Raw genomic sequence first — 18411 nt, 5'->3', positions numbered from 1 at the left:
TGTGATTCATGGGGTCACAAAGAGTTGGACATGACTGAGCAACTGAACTGACTGATTGACATTTCATGGATAACATTTTAGCAGGCAAAAATCTCCAAATGAAATCCATTTCCAGAATTTTATGTAACAATGTCCAAAGAGGTATCTAAATATGAGTATGAGCTTAAAATAATGAATTAATTCCTGCAAGTCACAAAGAAAAATGTCTCTTTATATCCATTGCACAGAGGTAGCAAAATAAGCAAGCTCAAAGGCAATATACTTTACATTTAATACTTTATATTTCTAATAAAATCATTTATTACCTTAATAGTTGTCAATGGTGACACTGGAAGTTTGCTCTTTGACTTCCTTATGTGTAAAAGTAATAAGGCTATTTCAAGGTAGGAGTCTCTTATCAACCTAAAACAATAAAACATTGTACTTATTATATAGCCTCACTACTCATAAGCATCATTTTGCATCATGTGACAACAATTTCTGAGCAAATGAGGGTAAAAACAGGCAAAACTAGCATCTGTTCCAAACTGACCCTTTTTTCATAGCACCTGTGGCTTAAACACTGGCATCTTCCTCCCTACTGAAATCAGAAGCTCTTAAAGACAGCTGTATGTTCTTCCTTGTCCTGTGATCTCCTCCTGCCATGACTGCAAGGAGTCCAGCATCAAGATCATTCTGGAATATTCCAGCACACAAGGCACTACAGAAGTGATAGTCAAGCCTGGAAAACCAGATCTCTGTCTCTACCCTCCTACACTGATTAGATTCTAAAGAGACACACAGAGTTATGCTGAAAGCCATTACTTGGTGTGGGTGAGGGCTGTGTGTTCACTATCAGACCTGTCGGACAGGGTCATTTAAATCAGTGCATTAAGTCAATTATACAGAATTGAGTTGGCCAGCCTTGGCACTGATGAACCCGCATGGCACAAATCCCTTCTCGATACAATTTCACATCTGGTGGAAATTCCTGTATCCTGGGACTGACAGGAGATCAAGCTGAGTATAGCCCAGAAGTGATTTACAGTCCAGTATGTCATCAGGCTACCTGTTGTCATCAATGGTCACTGAGAATAAAGCCTTGGGGCAGAGCCAAAAGCAGCAAGCTTGAAAAGGAAGTCAGTGAACCAGTTGGACAATGGACACCCCAAACTAGCCCTGCCATGAGAAGAGAGTGTCCCAGTCATTTCAGCACACATCCAGAACATGGGGATCAAACCCAAACACATATTGTGATAATGGAAAGGTCTTTTTTTTTTTTTACCCTGAATTTTGATCATGTCTCAAGCTTAGCTGTATAGCTTCAAACAGACTCTCAAGTTGCATAGTTGGAGGTTTCTCTTCCATCAATATTTGACATTCTATTTTGCCTGAAAGAGAAAAGATGGACTTTCTTTTTTCTGTCATTTAGGACTTCAGAACAAATATTTTATGCTGGAAACTTGGAAAACTGGTTGTGCTCTCCTTGCTTGCCCATCTCTTGTTTCCTGCTGGAAGGTACGCCAGTGGGGAAAGAGCTGCTGCTTCCTTCCCTGGGCACCTCGAGGTTCCCCTGCCTCCTCTCACTGTTCAGAAACAGGTGTCATCATCCTGTTTTCCTTCCATTTCCTTACTTTGTGCTCTCACTTCCTCCTGCAGTGCATTTCTTTAATCTACATCCATTTTCTTCTTTCCTCAGTCATTGCAGGCATCATAGGAAACACCTTTGCTAGGAACAAATCCTAGAAAATCAGCAGACACTGGAAAACCAACACAGATGATGCAAATGTCTCGTGTGCACACAGCTCTGCCTCCCTCCTGGTGAGCTGCAGCCTTCAAATGCCGGGCATTGGAATGCTACTTCTATAGCCAGGACTGGAAAGAGAAATCTCATAATCACTGTGAAAAGCATTGACAGTTTCCATACAGCATGTGGACAGAGCATAGAGCCACCTCATGTGAAATTCACATCTGGGCATTTAGCAGCTCTTGACTTATAGATGGTTATTTACCCAGACTCCCCTCATCTGCCAACCAGGATTGATCATCCCTACCTTGTAGTGCTATTGTAGGAACTGGCAATATGAGATGTAAAACACTGATTACAGTGCTTTTTCCTAGTAGATGTTCAATGCTGCTGCTGCTGCTAAGTCACTCCAGTCATGTCCGACTCTGTGCGACCCCATAGATGGCAGCCCACCAGGCTCCCCCATCCCTGGGATTCTCCAGGCAAGAACACTGGAGTGGGTTGCCATTTCCTTCTCCAACGCATGAAAGTGAAAAATGAAAGTGAAGTTGTTCAGTCGTGTCCAATAAATGATACCAATTGTCATCATCACTTTTCTCAGGGCTAAAATGGCCACAACAAAGCTATATGAATGCATTATGCAAATGTGTATTGTAAGTTATAAGTATAGATATGCTATAGCTATTTAAATGGATAGGTATCTTTTACAGAAACTGGCTATTTTAGCTAAGTAATGAAATTATGCACAAAAATATCTTCTAAGCATTCTTTAAGTAACATTTTTCATAGCTAAATGGCTGATAATGAGATTTTTGTGTCGAATGTGAAACTTTGCATAAGGAAAGCCAGTCATAATTATAAAAGAAATGAAAATAGGAGACTTTTTTCCCTTTCTAGATGTAAACTTAATATGAGCACGTTCACTTTATCCAAAACTGAGTTTGGCAGAGACATCAAGGTGTTTGTTAACACCACACCCTTTGTAAAATCAGTATTTTATATAATCAGTGACCAGATTTTTAAGAAGCCTTTTGTTAATAGGAAAAAAAGTTTTGCCAAACTTTATCATAGTTGTGACTCCAAATACATCTTACCTTTCTGAAAAAAGATTTCAGCTTCCACCTCATGTTCTTCTGTTCCTGATGTCCTAGCGAGCTTCAAAGCTATTTCAAAAAAATGAAGGGCAGGTAACCACTTTGAAGGATCCTTCTTTTTACTGGTATAATATACTTGCTTGGCCACTGTATGTCCTAAAAGAAAGATGTTAGATGAAGAGGGAGAAATATACATAGTGTTCATAACAAGGGCTTTGCAGGTGGTGCTAGTGTAAAGAACCCGCCTGCAATGCAGGAGATGCCAGTTCGATCCCTGGGTCGGGAAGATCCCCTGGAGGAGGGCATGGCAACCCACTCCAGTATTCTTGCCTGGAGAAACCCATGAACAGAGACGCCTGGCAGATTAAGGTCCATGTGGTTGCAGAGAGTCAAACACAAATGAAGCGACAGCACACACACACACTCATTCATACCCAACCTCCCAGTTAACAGACTCCTCTCACAGTAGGTGCAACTAAGAAGTCTGGGTGTGTAGGGGAAGGAGGGTCCCTGGCAGCCTAGTGGTTAAGATTCCAGGATTTCATTGCTGTGCCCTGGGTTCAATCCTTGGTCAGGAAATGAGCTCCCACAAGCCCTTAGCAAGGTCAAAAAAATAAAAAGAATAGAATTCTAGGTGTCTTCAGTTTTTAGCATTGAACAAACACTTAAAGGAAACTCAGTACCCAAATATTTCAATGAACTATAAACAATAGCCTGTTGAAACTTGGTCTCTGATAAATTTCAACATTTTTCTCATTTTTAAGATGAAGGATAATCTCTTGAGTCTTTTTACATTCTAAAAGTTCATAATGCTCTACATAACTTCTGGGTTCCAGAGATAACGTTGTTAGTAGTGAAACACCTGGGAGATTTATAAAGTTTTATGTTGTTCCCAATAAAATTTGCATATATTAATAGGCAGTAATTTCTATTCAGTTCTATAGTGGTTCCTCACATTGTATATTTTCTCATTATAACTTGTTTGCAAACCCATTATGGACAAAGACCTCGCGTCATACTTCTGGTATGGTCCCATCACTTCTTAACATAATAAAGAATTATTATATTATTGAAGGGGCATTAGATTTAATTTCTAATCACCCCAAAGAAAGACAGATATTTATTCCACAAATATTTTCTGAATTCTTAGGCACTGGATAAGAAAGATAAAAGTGGAAAATAAGAACTAAGGTTCCTACAATGCCAGGTACCATCCCAAGTACTTAAGCATTACCTCATGTAATCCTTCCAACTTTGAGTGGATATCATTATTATGCTCATGTTATGGAGGAAAAAGCAGTGGCACAGTGAAGTTTAAATAAATTGCCCAAAATCACACGATCTGAACCTAGGTAGTCAGCTCCAGAGCCCGTACCCTAAACCCTGACTCTGCAGCAAACCCCTTAAGTGAGAGACCATGGAGCTTAACGTCTAACAGAAAATGTGAACGGCCAGATAGGCAATCAAAATACTGTGCAGTTGACTGTGTAGGCAGTGAAAGCCCAGGACGCTGTGGTGGCAGGTTATAGGAGCCCTGGGCCAGACCTGAGAAAGGTCACGAATGCCTGCCTACTGAGTACAGCCATCAGGGCGGGTAACTGATGATCACCTTTGATATGTTTAAAGAAGAAAAATGTTGCAATAAAAGCAAAAGGCAACTTGGCAGAAAAGTTGTATTGATAGAATAGCTTAACAGGCATAGTAGGGGGAGTATGAAAAGAAAGGTAGTGTAGAATTGCAGAATGTGTAGGATTCCAGCTGAAATGCTGGGTACAAGCCAGTCATTGGTGTTAATGTGTCACCAGAGCCTTTGAACAGGTCCCTACCTGCCACTGAGCACTGAGGCAGCAGAATTGGAAATTATCTGAGGTTACTTCGAGTTCTGAAAATGTGAAATCCAAGATGCCAGGCCCTACAAAGAGTTTTTAAGAAGCCTAGGGTTTTTTGGTTTTTTTGTAAATGTGTAGCTCAGGAATGAACTATTTGAGTAGAAGGATGGTGGGAAAAGGGTCTTTCTCCCCACCCGCCCCTCTTATCCAAGAAGAAGTTACCCAGCCCTTCCTCTGGACAAAGCACTTTGCCAAGACATGGAGATGAAGAAACTGAAGGCTTGCTTCCTGGGGCTTCCTAAGAGAGTAAGGAGGCCAGGCACGGAACAATGAGAATAGCTGACACCTATGAAGTTCTAAGAAGAAACCAGGTGCCCTTCTAAACGTGTTACACATTCCACTCACTTCATCCCGTGAAATTGGTACTTTTCTTACCCACATCTTATGAGAAAGGAAACTGAAAACACAGAGAAGTGAAATGATTTCCTGGAGGGAATTGGACCAGAATTCTTTCTCCAGAGTCCATGCTCTTAAACCCCAATAATCACCAACAACGATTAGATGGCAGGCAAGAAGGATATGCTAATACCATTTGTCCTATACCACCTCACATCTCAATACCTCTCCCATTACATGTCTTGCTTATTGTTTCAAAGTATACTATAACTGTTTATTAATATAAAACAAAAATATCAAGTCTCTTCATGTCATTGAGGCACTTATATACATGTACAATGTGTACTATAGTATTATAAATAATTACTGACATAATAATAGTACTTATTTTCTATGTTTTTGTTAAAACTAGAAAAAGAATTGTTACAGAAATTGACTTTTCTTTCTCTCTCCCTAACTAGATAACAGATCCTTTGAAGGCAAAGATGATGGCTCTCAGTTATATTCCCACTCCCCAGCATCATTCTCAAACCTTTCCTCAATCAGTAATCTACTTCAGCTAATAAGGAAGCTCTAGGTTCAGTCATTAATGGGAAAAATAATCTTTAATAATCATGATACTTATCTTTTTGTTGTTTTAGAAAAATAATCTCAAAATGTCTTTCTCTGCAAGAGGTTTTCACAAAGAAAAAAAATAACCTAAGTGCCTCTGTTCTTGCAATGTAATCTATGCTATCACTGTAAAGGAAAACTGTAGAGAAACATCAAATCAGAGGAATTTTATGCTTCATAATATTGAAGCGCACCTTTTTGCAATAAACATCAACTCTGTGAAAAAGATGTTGTGAAGCTGACGTTATTTTGACAGAAGAGCTGCTTTTGGTTTTTGTTCTTTAAGTTGGTATTTAATATAACATAACAGAAACCAAGCTGTTCTGCTACAAGTGAGTCTAAAAAACAGCAGCAGTATTGCCACTGAGTGGTGACACATCTTCAAGATTAGTAAGGCGGGAGAGCAGAGAATACATTTAACACAATCTGCACAATTTAACACAATCTGCACTTTAAGTTCTTGTAGAAATCAAATATATTGATAAAATAAATTGCGGGCTAAAAATGTAGGAAAATAGCTCTCATGGGATCAGTGAACAGGATAGGAAGTCTGCAGGTCAGCTAGGCTAGCCTAATTTCATAAATAAGGAAACATTAATAATAGGGGTGAATGGATTTCCCTACAGCAATAAAATTCATAGATGATGATGATAATCATAAAATAAAAATAATCATGATGAGGAGGAGAAGGGGAACAAGGGGAAAAGATTCTGGGCAGTTTGAACACACTTCTGTTGCCCTCCTTCCCCAACTCTAGTCCAATCACCAGCTTCTCCTGAGCTGAGCAGCTGCTGGAATGGGAGGTAAGTGGGGCCCAGGAGGCAAGGGGTGATGTTTCAAAATGTCGGTTTGGTTGTTATTCAGGTATGACAAGGTCAACAGGTCAGGAGATAATTGCCACTGAAAAGACTGGTTTCTTTTTGCTCAAAGTTCTCAAGAGGAGGGGGGCACACATGCCATGCAGGGCACCACAAAGAAGCATGAGGGTCAGTCAGGAGGTAGAAGTGTTACAGGAAAGAACAAAATCTTACTCCTGTTGGATCTGTTTCTTTTATTTTAATCTTACTCCCTATTGCTTGTGTTTATTAAAAGGATAGTGTCTATACATAATGGCCTGCCTCAGGGAACACCACCCCTCTGTCTGATGTTAGGCCAAAGTGCCTTTGTTCAGGGAGACATCCTGGTCCTATCCACCTGTGGATGGCTACAGAAAGGTAGAAATTAATACACATACTCTGTGAGGCTGGCCATTCCAGGAGATATCTGCAAGATTAATGGCCTTTTCACTTTAATTCCTCACCCTCCCCTGCTCCGTGTTCTATAAAAGATACTGGCATCCAGACCCCAATAAGATGGCTATTTTGAGACATTAGTCTGCCATCTTCTTGGTCAGATGGCTTTCTAATTACAGTCATATTCCTTGCCTCAACACCTCGTCTCTGATATATTGGCCTGTTGTGTGGCAAGAAGAGTAAGCTTGGATGGGGTAACAGAAAGGGCAAGGAAAAAATGTGGGCAAGAGTCTTTTTTTTTAATTTTTATTTTTACTTGATTTTACTTTACAATACTGTATTGGTTTTGCCATACATTGACATGAATCCACCACAGGTGTATATGAGTTCCCAAATATGAACCACCCCCCCCACCTCCCACCCCATATCATCTCTCTGGATCATCCCCATGCACCAGCCCCAAGCATCCTGTATCCTGCATCGATCATAGGCTGGTGATTAGTCTCTTACATGATAGTATACATGTTTCAATGCCATTCTCCCAAATCATCCCACCCTCTCCCTCTGCCTCTGAGTCCAAAAGTCTGCTCTACACCTCTGTGTCTCTTTTGCTGTCTTGCATACAGGGTCATCATTACCATCTTTCTAAATTCCGTATATTTGTGTTAGTATACTGTATTGGTGTTTTTCTTTCTGGCTTACTTCATTCTGTATAATAGGCTCCAGTTTCATCCATCTCATCAGAACTGATTCAAATGCATTCTTTTTAATGGCTGAGTAATACTCCATCGTGTATATGTATCACACCTTTCTTATCCATTCATCTGCTGATGGACATCTAGGTTGTTTCCATGTCCTGGCTATTATAAACAGTGCTGCGATGAACATTGGGGTACATGTGTCTCTTTCTATTCTGCTTTCCTTGGTGTGTATGCCCAGAAGTGGGATTGCTGGGTCATAAGGCAGTTCTATTTGCAATTTTTTAAGGAATCTCCACACTGTTCTCCATAGTGGCTGTACTAGTTTGCATTCCCATCAACAGTGTAGGAGGGTTCCCTTTTCTCCACACCCTCTCCAGCATTTATTGCTTGCACATTTTTGGATCGCAGCCATTCTGACTGGTGTGAAGTGGTACCTCATTGTGGTCTTGATTTGCATTTCTCTAATAATGAGTGACGTTGAGCATCCTTTCATGTGTTTGTTAGCCATCCATATGTCTTCTTTGGAGAAATGTCTGTTTAGTTCTTTGGCCCATTTTTTGATTGGGTCGTTCATTTTTCCGGAATTGAGCTGCATAAGTTGCTTGTATATTTTTGAGATTAGTTGTTTGTCAATTGCTTCATTTGCTATTATTTTCTCCCATTCCGAAGGCTGTCTTTTCACCTTGCTTATATTTTCCTTTGTTGTGCAGAAGCTTTTAATTTTAATTAGATCCTATTTGTTTATTTTTGCTTTTATTTCCAGAATTCTGGGAGGTGGATCATAGAGGATCCTGCTGTGATTTATGTTGAAGAGTGTTTTGCCTATGTTCTCCTCTAGGAGTTTTATAGTTTCTGGTCTAATGTTTAGATCTTTAATCCATTTTGAGTTTATTTTTTTGTGTGGTGGTGTTAGAAAGTGATCTAGTTTCATTCTTTTACAAGTGGTTGACCAGTTTCCCCAGCACCACTTGTTAAAGAGATTGTCTTTACTCTATTGTATATTCTTGCCTCCTTTGTCAAAGATAAGGTGTCCATATGTGTGTGGATTTATCTCTGTGCTTTCTATTTTGTTCCATTGATCAATATTTCTGTCTTTGTGCCAGTACCATACTGTCTTGATGACTGTGGCTTTGTAGTAGAGCCTGAAGTCAGGCAAGTTGATTCCTCCAGCTCCATTCTTCTTTCTCAAGATTGCTTTGGCTATTCGAGGTTTTCTGTATTTCCATACAAATCTTGAAATTATTTGTTCTAGTTCTGTGAAAAATACCACTGGTAGCTTGATAGGGATTGCATTGAATCTGTAGATTGCTTTGGGTAGTATACTCATTTTCACTATATTGATTCTTCCCATCCATGAACATGGTATATTTCTCCATCTATTAGTGTCCTCTGGATTTCTTTCATCAGTGTTTTATAGTTTATTATATATAGGTCTTTAGTTTCTTTAGGTAGATATATTCCTAAGTATTTTATTCTTTTTGTTGCAATGGTGAATGGAAATGTTTCCTTAATTTGTTTTTCTACTTTCTCATTATTAGTGTATGGAAATGCAAGGGATTTCTGTGTGTTGATTTTATATCCTGCAAATTTACTATATTCACTGATTACCTCTAGTAATTTTCTGGTGGAGTCTTTAGGGTTTTCTATGTAGAGGATCATGTCATCTGCAAACAGTGAGAGTTTTACTTCTTCTTTTCCAATTTGGATTCCTTTTATTTCTTTTTCTGCTCTGATTGCTGTGGCCAAACTTCCAGAATTTTGTTGAATAGTAGCAGTGAAAGTGGGCACCCTTGTCTTGTTCCTGACTTTAGGAGAAATGCTTTCAATTTTTCACCATTGAGGATAATGTTTGCTGTGGGTTTGTCATATATAGCTTTTATTATGTTGAGGCATGTTCCTTCTATTCCTGCTTTCTGGAGAGTTTTTATCATAAATGGATGTTGAATTTTGTCAAAGGCCTTCTCTGCATCTATTGAGATAATCATATGGCTTTTACTTTTCAATTTGTTAATGTGGTGAATTACATTGATTGATTTGCGGATATTGAAGAATCCTTGCATCCCTGGGATAAAGCCCACTTGGTCATGGTGTATGATCATTTTAATGTGTTGTTGGATTCTGATTGCTAGAATTTTGTTGAGGATTTTTGCATCTATGTTCGTCAGTGATATTGGCCTGTAGTTTTCTTTTTTTGTAGCATCTTTGTCAGGTTTTGGTATTAGGGTGATGGTGGCCTCATAGAATGAGTTTGGAAGTTTACCTTCCTCTGCAATTTTCTGGAAGAGTTTGAGGAGGATAGGTGTTAGCTCTTCTTGAAATTTTTGGTAGAATTCAGCTGTGAAGCCATCTGGACCTGGGCTTTTGTTTGCTGGAAGATTTCTGATTATAGTTTCAATTTCCATGCTTGTGATGGGTCTGTTAAGATTTTCTATTTCTTCCTGGTTCAGTTTTGGAAAGTTGTACTTTCTAAGAATTTGTCCATTTCTTCCACGTTGTTCATTTTATTGGCATATAATTACTGATAGTAGTCTCTTATGATCCTTTGTATTTCTGTGTTGTCTGTTGTGATCTCTCCATTTTCATTTCTAATTTTATTGATTTGATTTTTCTCTCTTTGCTTCTTGATGAGTCTGGTTAAAGGTTTGTCAATTTTATTTATCCTTTCAAAGAACCAGCTTTTGGCTTTGTTGATTTTTGCTATGGTGTCTTTTGTTTCTTTTGCATTTATTTCTGCCCTAATTTTTAAGATTTCTTTCCTTCTAGTAACCCTGGGGTTCTTCATTTCTTCCTTTTCTAGTTGCTTTAGGTGTAGAGTTAGGTTATTTATTTGACTTTTTTCTTGTTTCTTGAGGTATGCCTGTATTGCTATGAACTTTCCTCTTAGCACTGCTTTTACAGTGTCCCACAGGTTTTGGGTTGTTGTGTTTTCATTTTCATTTGTTTCTATGCATATTTTGATTTCTTTTTTGATTTCTTCTGTGATTTGTTGGTTATTCAGAAGCGTGTTGTTCAACCTCCATATGTTGGAATTTTTAATAGTTTTTCTCCTGTAATTGAGATCTAATTTTAATGCATTATGGTCAGAAAAGATGCTTGGAATGATTTCGATTTTTTTGAATTTATCAAGGTTAGGTTTATGGCCCAGGATGTGATCTATCCTGGAGAAGGTTCCGTGAGCACTTGAGAAAAAGGTGAAATTTACTGTTTTGGGGTGAAATGTCCTATAGATATCAATTAGGTCTAACTGGTCTATTGTATCTTTTAAAGTTTGTGTTTCTTTGTTAATTTTCTGTTTAGTTGATCTGTCCATAGGTGTGAGTGGGGTATTAAAGTCTCCCACTGTTATTGTGTTATTGTTAATTTCCCCTTTCATACTTGTTAGCATTTGTCTTACATATTGTGGTGCTCCTATGTTGGATGCATATATATTTATAATTGTTATGTCTTCTTCTTGGATTGATCCTTTGATCATTATGTAGTGGCCTTCTCTCTTTTCACAGCCTTTGTTTTAAAGTCTAGTTTATCGGATATGAGTATTGCCACTCCTGCTTTCTTTTGGTCTCTATTTGCATGATATATCTTTTTCCAGCCCTTCACTTTCAGTCTGTATGTGTCCCTTGTTTTGAGGTGGGTCTCTTGTAGGCAGCATATATAGGGGTCTTGTTTTTTTATCCATTCAGCTAGTCTTTGCCTTTTGGTTGGGGCACTCAACCCATTTACATTTAAGGTAATTATTGATAAGTATGATCCCGTTGCCATTTACTTTATTGTTTTGGGTTCAGGTTTATACACCCTTTTTGTGTTTCCTGTCTAGAGAATATCCTTTAGCATTTGCTGGAGAGCTGGTTTGGTGGTGCTGAATTCTCTCAGCTTTTGCTTCTCTCTGTAAAGCTTTTGATTTCTCCTTCGTATCTGAATGAGATCCTTGCTGGGTACAGTAATCTGGGCTGTAGGTTATTGTCTTTCATCACTTTAAGTATGTCTTGCCATTCCCTCCTGGCCTGAAGAGTTTCTATTGAAAGATCAGCTGTTATGGGATTCCCCTTGTGTGTTATTTGTTGTTTTTCCCTTGCTGCTTTTAATATTTGTTCTTTGTGTTTGATCTTTGTTAATTTGATTAATATGTGTCTTGGGGTGTTTCACCTTGGGTTAATCCTATTTGGAACTCTCTGGGTTTCTTGGACTTGGGTGATTATTTCCTTCCCCATTTTAGGGAAGTTTTCAACTATTATCTCCTCAAGGATTTTCTCATGGTCTTTCTGTCTTCTTCTTCTGGGACTCCTATAATTCGAATGTTGGAGCATTTAATATTGTCCTGGAGGTCTCTGAGATTGTCCTCATTTCTTTTGTTTTTCTTTTTTCCTCTCTGATTCATTTATTTCTACCATTCTATCTTCTATTTCACTAATCCTATCTTCTGCCTCCATTATTCTACTATTTGTTGCCTCCAGAGTGTTTCTGATCTCATTTATTGTGTTATTCATTATATACTGACTTTTTTTTCTTCTAGGTCCTTGTTAAACCTTTCTTGCATCTTCTCAATCCTTGTCTCCAGGCTATTTATCTGTGATTCCATTTTGATTTCAAGATTTTGGATCATTTTCACTATCAATATTCGGAATTCTTTCTCAGGTAGATTCCCTATCTCTTCCTCTTTTGTTTGGTTTGGTGGGCATTTCTCCTGTTCCTTTACCTGCTGAGTATTCCTCTGTCTCTTCATCTTGGTTATATTGCTGCATTTGGGGTGGCCTTTCTATATTCTGGTAATTTGTGGAGTTCTCTTTATTATGGAGCTTCCTCACTGTGGGTGGGGTTCTATCAGTGGCTTGTCTAGGTTTCTTGGTTAGGGAGGCTTGTGTTGGAGTTCTGGTGGGTGGAGCTGGATTTCTTCTCTCTGGAGTGCAATGGAGTGACCAGTAATGTGTTATGAGACGTCAGTGGTTTTGGAGTAACTTTGAGCTGCCTGAATATTGACGCTCAGGGGTGTGTTCTTGTGTTGCTGGAGAATTTGTGTGGTATGTCTTGCTCTGGAACTTGTTGGCCCTTGGGTGGTGCTTGGTTTCAGTGTAGGTGTGGAGGCATTTGATGAGCTCCTATTGATTAATATTCCCTGGATTCAGGAGTTCTCTGATGTTTTCAGGATTTGGACTTAAGCCTCCTGCTTCTGGTTTTCAGTTTTATTTTTACAGTAGCCTCAAGACTTCTCCATCTATACAGCACTGATGATAAAACATCTAGGTTAAAGATGAAAAGTTTCTCCACATTGAGGGACACCCAGAGAGGTTCACTGAGTTACATGGAGAAGAGAAGAGGGAGGGGGTAGTTAGAGGTGACTGGAATGAGATGAGGTAGGATCAAAAGAGGAGAGAGCAAGCTAGCCAGTAATCACTTCCTTATGTGTGCTCCACAGTGTGGACCGCTCAGAGGTATTCATGGAGTTAGACAGGGAAGAGGAGAAGGAGGAAGTCGACAGAGGTGGCCAGGAGGATAAATGAGAGAAATGAAAAGGAGAGAGACAAATCCAGCCAGTAACCAGTTCCTTAGGTGTTCTCCACCATCTGGAACACACAGAGATTCACAGAGTTGGGTAGAGAAGAGAAGGGGGAGGGAAGGGACAGAGGCTACCTGGTGGAGAAAAAGGAGAGTCCAGAGGAGGAGAGAGTGGTCAAGCCCATAATCTCGCTTTCAGGTAAAACTGGGTAGTGAAGTTTGGGTTTTTAAATGTGCAAAATTGACAATAAAAACCAAAAAGCAAAGATTAAAAATCTAGAGTAGAGGTTGGATTTTCAAAAATACAATATTAAAGAAAAGAAGAAGAAAAAAAAAACACAAAAAAACAAAGCCACGAGAATTATTAAAAAACAACAACAGCAACTACACAAAGACTGTATATGGTGTTTGCTTTAAAAAAATAGGGTCTTTTTTTTTTTTGAAAAGTAATAGTAGGTTATAGAAATAAAAATTAAAGGAGAAATAGAGGACTTAACAATTTTAAAAAGTTAGAAAAAAAAAGATGAAGAAGAAAAAGAAAAGAAGAAAAAACAACCACACAACAACATCAACAACAACAACAACAACAAAAAACAAAAAAGAAAAAAAAACAGAATGATCGTAAAAATAGTAAAGATATATCTGGTCCTTTCTCTGGTGTTGTGGGCAGTGTGGGGTCACTTCCAAGGCGGTTCCCTCTGTTTAACTTCTTCTGTTTGCTGGTCTCTTCAGTGTCTGATTTCTGTCCTGACATGGGGGCGTAGTGGTGGACACTTTTTTTTTTTTTTTTTAGGCTCACTTGTTCAGTCACACTGTGGGGAGGGAGGGATGCTGCAAACAAATAACACTGTCATGTGCACGCAGTGTCTCAGCCCCGCTGAGCCTACCCCTGCTCACAGTGCACAAACTGCTCAGGCTCTACGTTGCTCCTCTGGGAACCGTCTGAGGCCGGCCCTAGGCTACATCCACCTCCCCGGTCTAAACTGCTCAGGTTCGGCACTCAGGTAGCCCTCAGAAGCGCAGACTTGGTTGGGCCTGCGTTTTGTGCCCTTCCCAGGTCCGAGTAGCTCAGGTGTTTGGCGAGCACGGTTGCTGCGACTTCTCACCTTTCCCGCCTCTGCTGCTCAGTTTTCTGGGTGTACCGCTGGTGCCCCTTGTGAGGCGGATGGCGACTGTCCAGAACCCCCAGAAGTCTTAGCAAAGAAGCCTGCTTGCAGTTTGTAGGTAAAGTCTCTCCGGGGTTGTGATTGCTCCCTTCCAGCCCTTACGGCTCTGGCTGCCTGCCCCCAGCGGGGGATGGTCTGCAGCCGGCTACTTCCATTCCGTCCTTTGTTCTGTGCGCGGTCCTGGCGGTGTCTTATGTTCTAGCTTTTCACGTGGTAGCTATCCCACAGTCTGGTTTGCTAGCCCAAGTTAGTTTGTTCTGGTTACACGTGGGGCGTTCCTGCCCAATTCTTAAAAAGCACTGCAGCCCAGGCCTCCCGCACCTCCCTGCCCTGCCCCCACTTGCTAGTGGCGGATGCAGGCGTCTGCGCTGCTTTTCCGCTGGGGGAGTCACTGTTGGGCTTGTAATCTGTTGGTTTTAATTATTTATTTATTTTTCCTTCCTGTTATGTTGCCCCCTGTGCTTCCAAGGCTTGCCACAGACTCGGCAGGGAGAGTGTTTCCTGGTGTTTGGAAACCTCTCTTCTTAAGATTCCCTTCCTGGGACAGGATTCCCTTCCCAGGATGGGATTCCTTTCCCGGGACGGAGATCCCTCCTCACCTCCTTTGTCTCTTTTTTCGTCTTTTATATTTTTTCCTACCTGTTTTTGAAGACGATGATCTGCTTTTCTGGGTGCTTGATGTTCTCTGCCAGCATTCAGAAGTTGTTTTGTGGAGTTTGCTCAGCGTTGAAATGTTCTTTTGATGAATTTGTGAGGGAGAAAGTGGTCTCCCCGTCCTATTCCTCCGCCATCTTAGGACCGCCCCCCAGGCAAGAGTCTTTATTGTGTTTTTTGTGGAAAGGAGTGGGTGGGTAGTGTAAGCAAACCAAGGTTTAGGATTGGCTAGTGTATATAATTTCAGTGGTCTCTGCTAGTAGTGTATATTTATCTCTGGGGTGATTAGGGCAGAGAGATATTGGCCCCAAGGGTAAGAACCCAGCAAGCTCAGTAAAGGTTTTCGGTGTGGGCTCTGGAAAAGCTGGTTTGCATATAAAAGTCACCATCACAGGAAAGTGGTTAACTAATCTCTAAGAATTGGCTAACCCTGAGAGAGGAAGTCCCTCCCTGGTCAGCAAGATTCGGGATGTCAAAGCATCTGGAATACATTTTTAAAAATAATTTTATTTATGTATTTATTTTTGGCTGTGTTTTGTCTTTGTTGCTGCACTGACTTTTCTCTAGTTGTGGTAAGTGGGGGATACCCTCTAGCTTCTTGCACTGCAGGGGCTTCCCATTGTGGTGACATCTCTTGTTGGAGAGCATGCGCTCTAGGGCAGGTGGAATTCAGTAATTGCAGCTCCAGGCTCCAGAGCACAGGCTTAATAGTTGTGGTGCATGGGTTTTGTTGCTTGGTGGCTTGTGGGATCTTTCCAGATCAGGGATTGAACCCATGCATTGGCAGATGGATTCTTTACCACTAACTAAGCCACTGTGAAAGCCCCAGATATATATTTCTTTTCTTTTTTTTTTAAAGGCATGATTAATATAGGTTAGAACAGAGAGAGCTGTTACAAGATTTTCAGCCCTCTGAGACAGACAAGAGCCTTGGAGCTAGAGGCACATAGCTTTGGGCCAACAGTGTCTGTGAGCTCCTGTGAAGGGTAGTAATCCTGGTTTCCTAGGAGTTATATGGTAAACAATCTGCCAATGCAGGAAATATAAGAGATGCTGATTCAATCCCTGGATCAGGAAGATCCCCTGGAGAAGGAAATGGCACTCTACTCCAGGACTCTTGCCTGGAAAATTCCATGGGCAGAGGAGCCTGGCAGGCTACAGTCCCTGGGGCCACAAAAAGTCAGACACGGCTGAGCAACTGAGCACACACACACACACACACACACACACATATACCTCTGGCTTACTGCCTACCTTCTACAATCAGGTCCTCTCTTGGCGGGCTTCAGGCTATCCCCAATCTATTCTTCACCCAGCAGCCAGGGTAATCCTTTGAAACATAAACTCTTCCCTGATCACCCCCTCCCATTAGGCTGCCCCTACCCGACTCCGCTCTGGCTGTAATGGTCTCTTTGCAGTTCTGGAATATGCCAAATGTGTCCTGATCTCAGAACCTACAACTCACTGCTCGCTCTGCCTCCACTATGCATGACCCCACTATACATATTCATGACTCCACTACGCATATGCATAATGCTTACAGTCCAGAGTTAAGCACCACCTCCCCAAAGAGGCCTTTCCCAATTATTCTATTCAGTACTTAAATAGACACCCCTTCCTTTGCTATTCTTTATCAACAGACCTTATCCACACCTTTTATAACACTAATTACAATTACATCAGTTCAGTTCAGCTCAGTCGTGTCTGACTCTGCAACCTCATGAATCGCAGCACGCCAGGCCTCCCTGTCCATCGCCAGCTCCCGGAGTTCACTCAGACTCGCATCCATCGAGTCAGTGATGCCATCTAGCCATCTCATCCTCTGTCGTCCCCTTCTCCTCCTGCCCGCAATCCCTCCCAGAATCAGTCTTTTCCAATGAGTCAACTCTTCGCATGAGGTGGCCAAAGTATTGGAGTTTCAGCTTTAGCATCATTCCCTCCAAAGACATACATAAACATAATTCATCATCATATTTAAGCTTTCTATATCCTTGCAGATTTCCTATATAGTCATTATCAAATACAGATTTCTATAAAATATGTATTGTATTAATTTTCTAAATATTATAAAAATGTATATATTGAGTAAATATTAAAATGTTTTATATAATATTTATAATATGATAAATGATATAATATTCATTCCTGAATATAATTTGTTTACTTGTTTATCTCTATCTTCAAGGTTAAGAGCAGGAACTACATCTGTTTTCATCTCCAGTAGCTTCCCAGGACCTCACATGGAGGCTGGCACATGGTAGGTGATCAGATGTCTGTTCCTTCATCAGCAAAAGGAAGAACTGAGTAGATAATTGCATTCTAACATTTCTACTATCAAGTATCATTTCATACAAACTACTTTTCAACTAAAGGATTACACTGTGTAAACAGCTTTTTATAACCAGCTATTTAATTAAATGTCTTTGTGTGCAAGGAATAACACGGCACTAATAATAATTTTTTCAACTGTTTTTTAAATAAATGGAATCTGGGTATTCATAAATATTGCCCCAAATTAAATGCACTCACAAGATAGCCTGTTTGAAAGTAAATTAAACTTTTTCATCAGTGTCTTGAATATATGTTTAAGTGTCCTTACCAATTCTCATTTTTGTTTTGGCCAATAACATGACGTGAGGAAGATAAATATTTTTCAAAGGCAGTAATGGACTTGCATAGTCAGTGTTTGATGAAGGCAATTCAATTGTTTCTCCAAAAGTTATCATCTGTAAAAGAAACATTATAATAAGTAATTAGCTAATGTGGTCTGCAATAAGAAAAAGAAGAATAAGTTTCTAAATCTTTTGGACAGTAAAGCATTCTCACCTGTTCTATAAGAATGTTGTGAGACTGAGTCAACAAATATAATTTTTCTATTTTTGTAGAAGGAGTTTCCTTGAATTTCTCAGCTTTTGTTAAATCATCCAGCAAAAGCATGCTTCTCACCAGGGTTAAATGAGATCGAGGAGAAATAAAGTCACGTCCTTCAAGCAACTGTATTACCTCCTATTAAAATAAAATTATTATTCTGATAGTACCATTTACAATTCACTGAAACAAGAGCTGGCCATATTGACTGCCATATAAGCAGTAACTAATGGAAATTTAAACTCTTTCCTTTTATTCTAACCAGAATCCTTTGGTAAATATCAATGTGAATGAGACTGCCTTCCTACCTGAAGGCTTTTTATGATGTCTGCCTTTAAATGCTTTTCTTGTAGGCCGATAATTACAGCTTGCATCAAGAATTCAGCCTGTAGCTCTCTGTCACCTGCAGCTTTTGCCTCCACACACACTTCATTGATAAGGCTCACGTAATCTGTTATATCGTTTTCTAAAATAAACAAATGCAGTTACTTAAAATGCACCGAGAAAGGAAGAAACTGTATAAGCATAATATCCTCAAAGTTTATCACAGGAATATTGTATAAAATAGAAGAAAAGGAAGATGCAAAGATGGAAAACAAAACTACATGAAATATTGAAAATAAATGTAATTTGGGGGAAAGTA

The 18411-nt window shown here is 39.8% G+C and overlaps 1 protein-coding gene across 3 annotated transcripts in view; it reads right to left on the bottom strand.

The window, feature by feature from the left end:
- The window catches only part of CFAP54 (cilia and flagella associated protein 54), a 335725-nt gene that overhangs the window by 86604 nt on the left and 230710 nt on the right, over positions 1–18411 (bottom strand). For all 3 annotated transcript variants that reach the window (XR_001918076.1, XM_013963991.2, XM_005680630.3), the window contains exons 54-59: positions 18077–18234; positions 17727–17906; positions 17500–17626; positions 2821–2976; positions 1265–1370; positions 306–402 (exon numbers count right to left, since the gene is read on the bottom strand). Coding sequence is in view for 2 of the 3 variants with exons in the window: in XM_013963991.2 (XP_013819445.2) it covers positions 306–402; positions 1265–1370; positions 2821–2976; positions 17500–17626; positions 17727–17906; positions 18077–18234 (824 nt within the window). In the remaining variant the exon portion in view is untranslated. The remainder of the gene's footprint in view (positions 1–305; positions 403–1264; positions 1371–2820; positions 2977–17499; positions 17627–17726; positions 17907–18076; positions 18235–18411) is intronic.

This window comes from Capra hircus, chromosome 5, assembly GCF_001704415.2.
Source record: "Capra hircus breed San Clemente chromosome 5, ASM170441v1, whole genome shotgun sequence".
In the NCBI taxonomy this organism is placed as follows: domain Eukaryota; kingdom Metazoa; phylum Chordata; class Mammalia; order Artiodactyla; family Bovidae; genus Capra; species Capra hircus.
The sequence above is the reverse complement of the archived record's forward strand: the minus strand, read 5'-3'. Positions and strand labels throughout refer to the sequence as shown.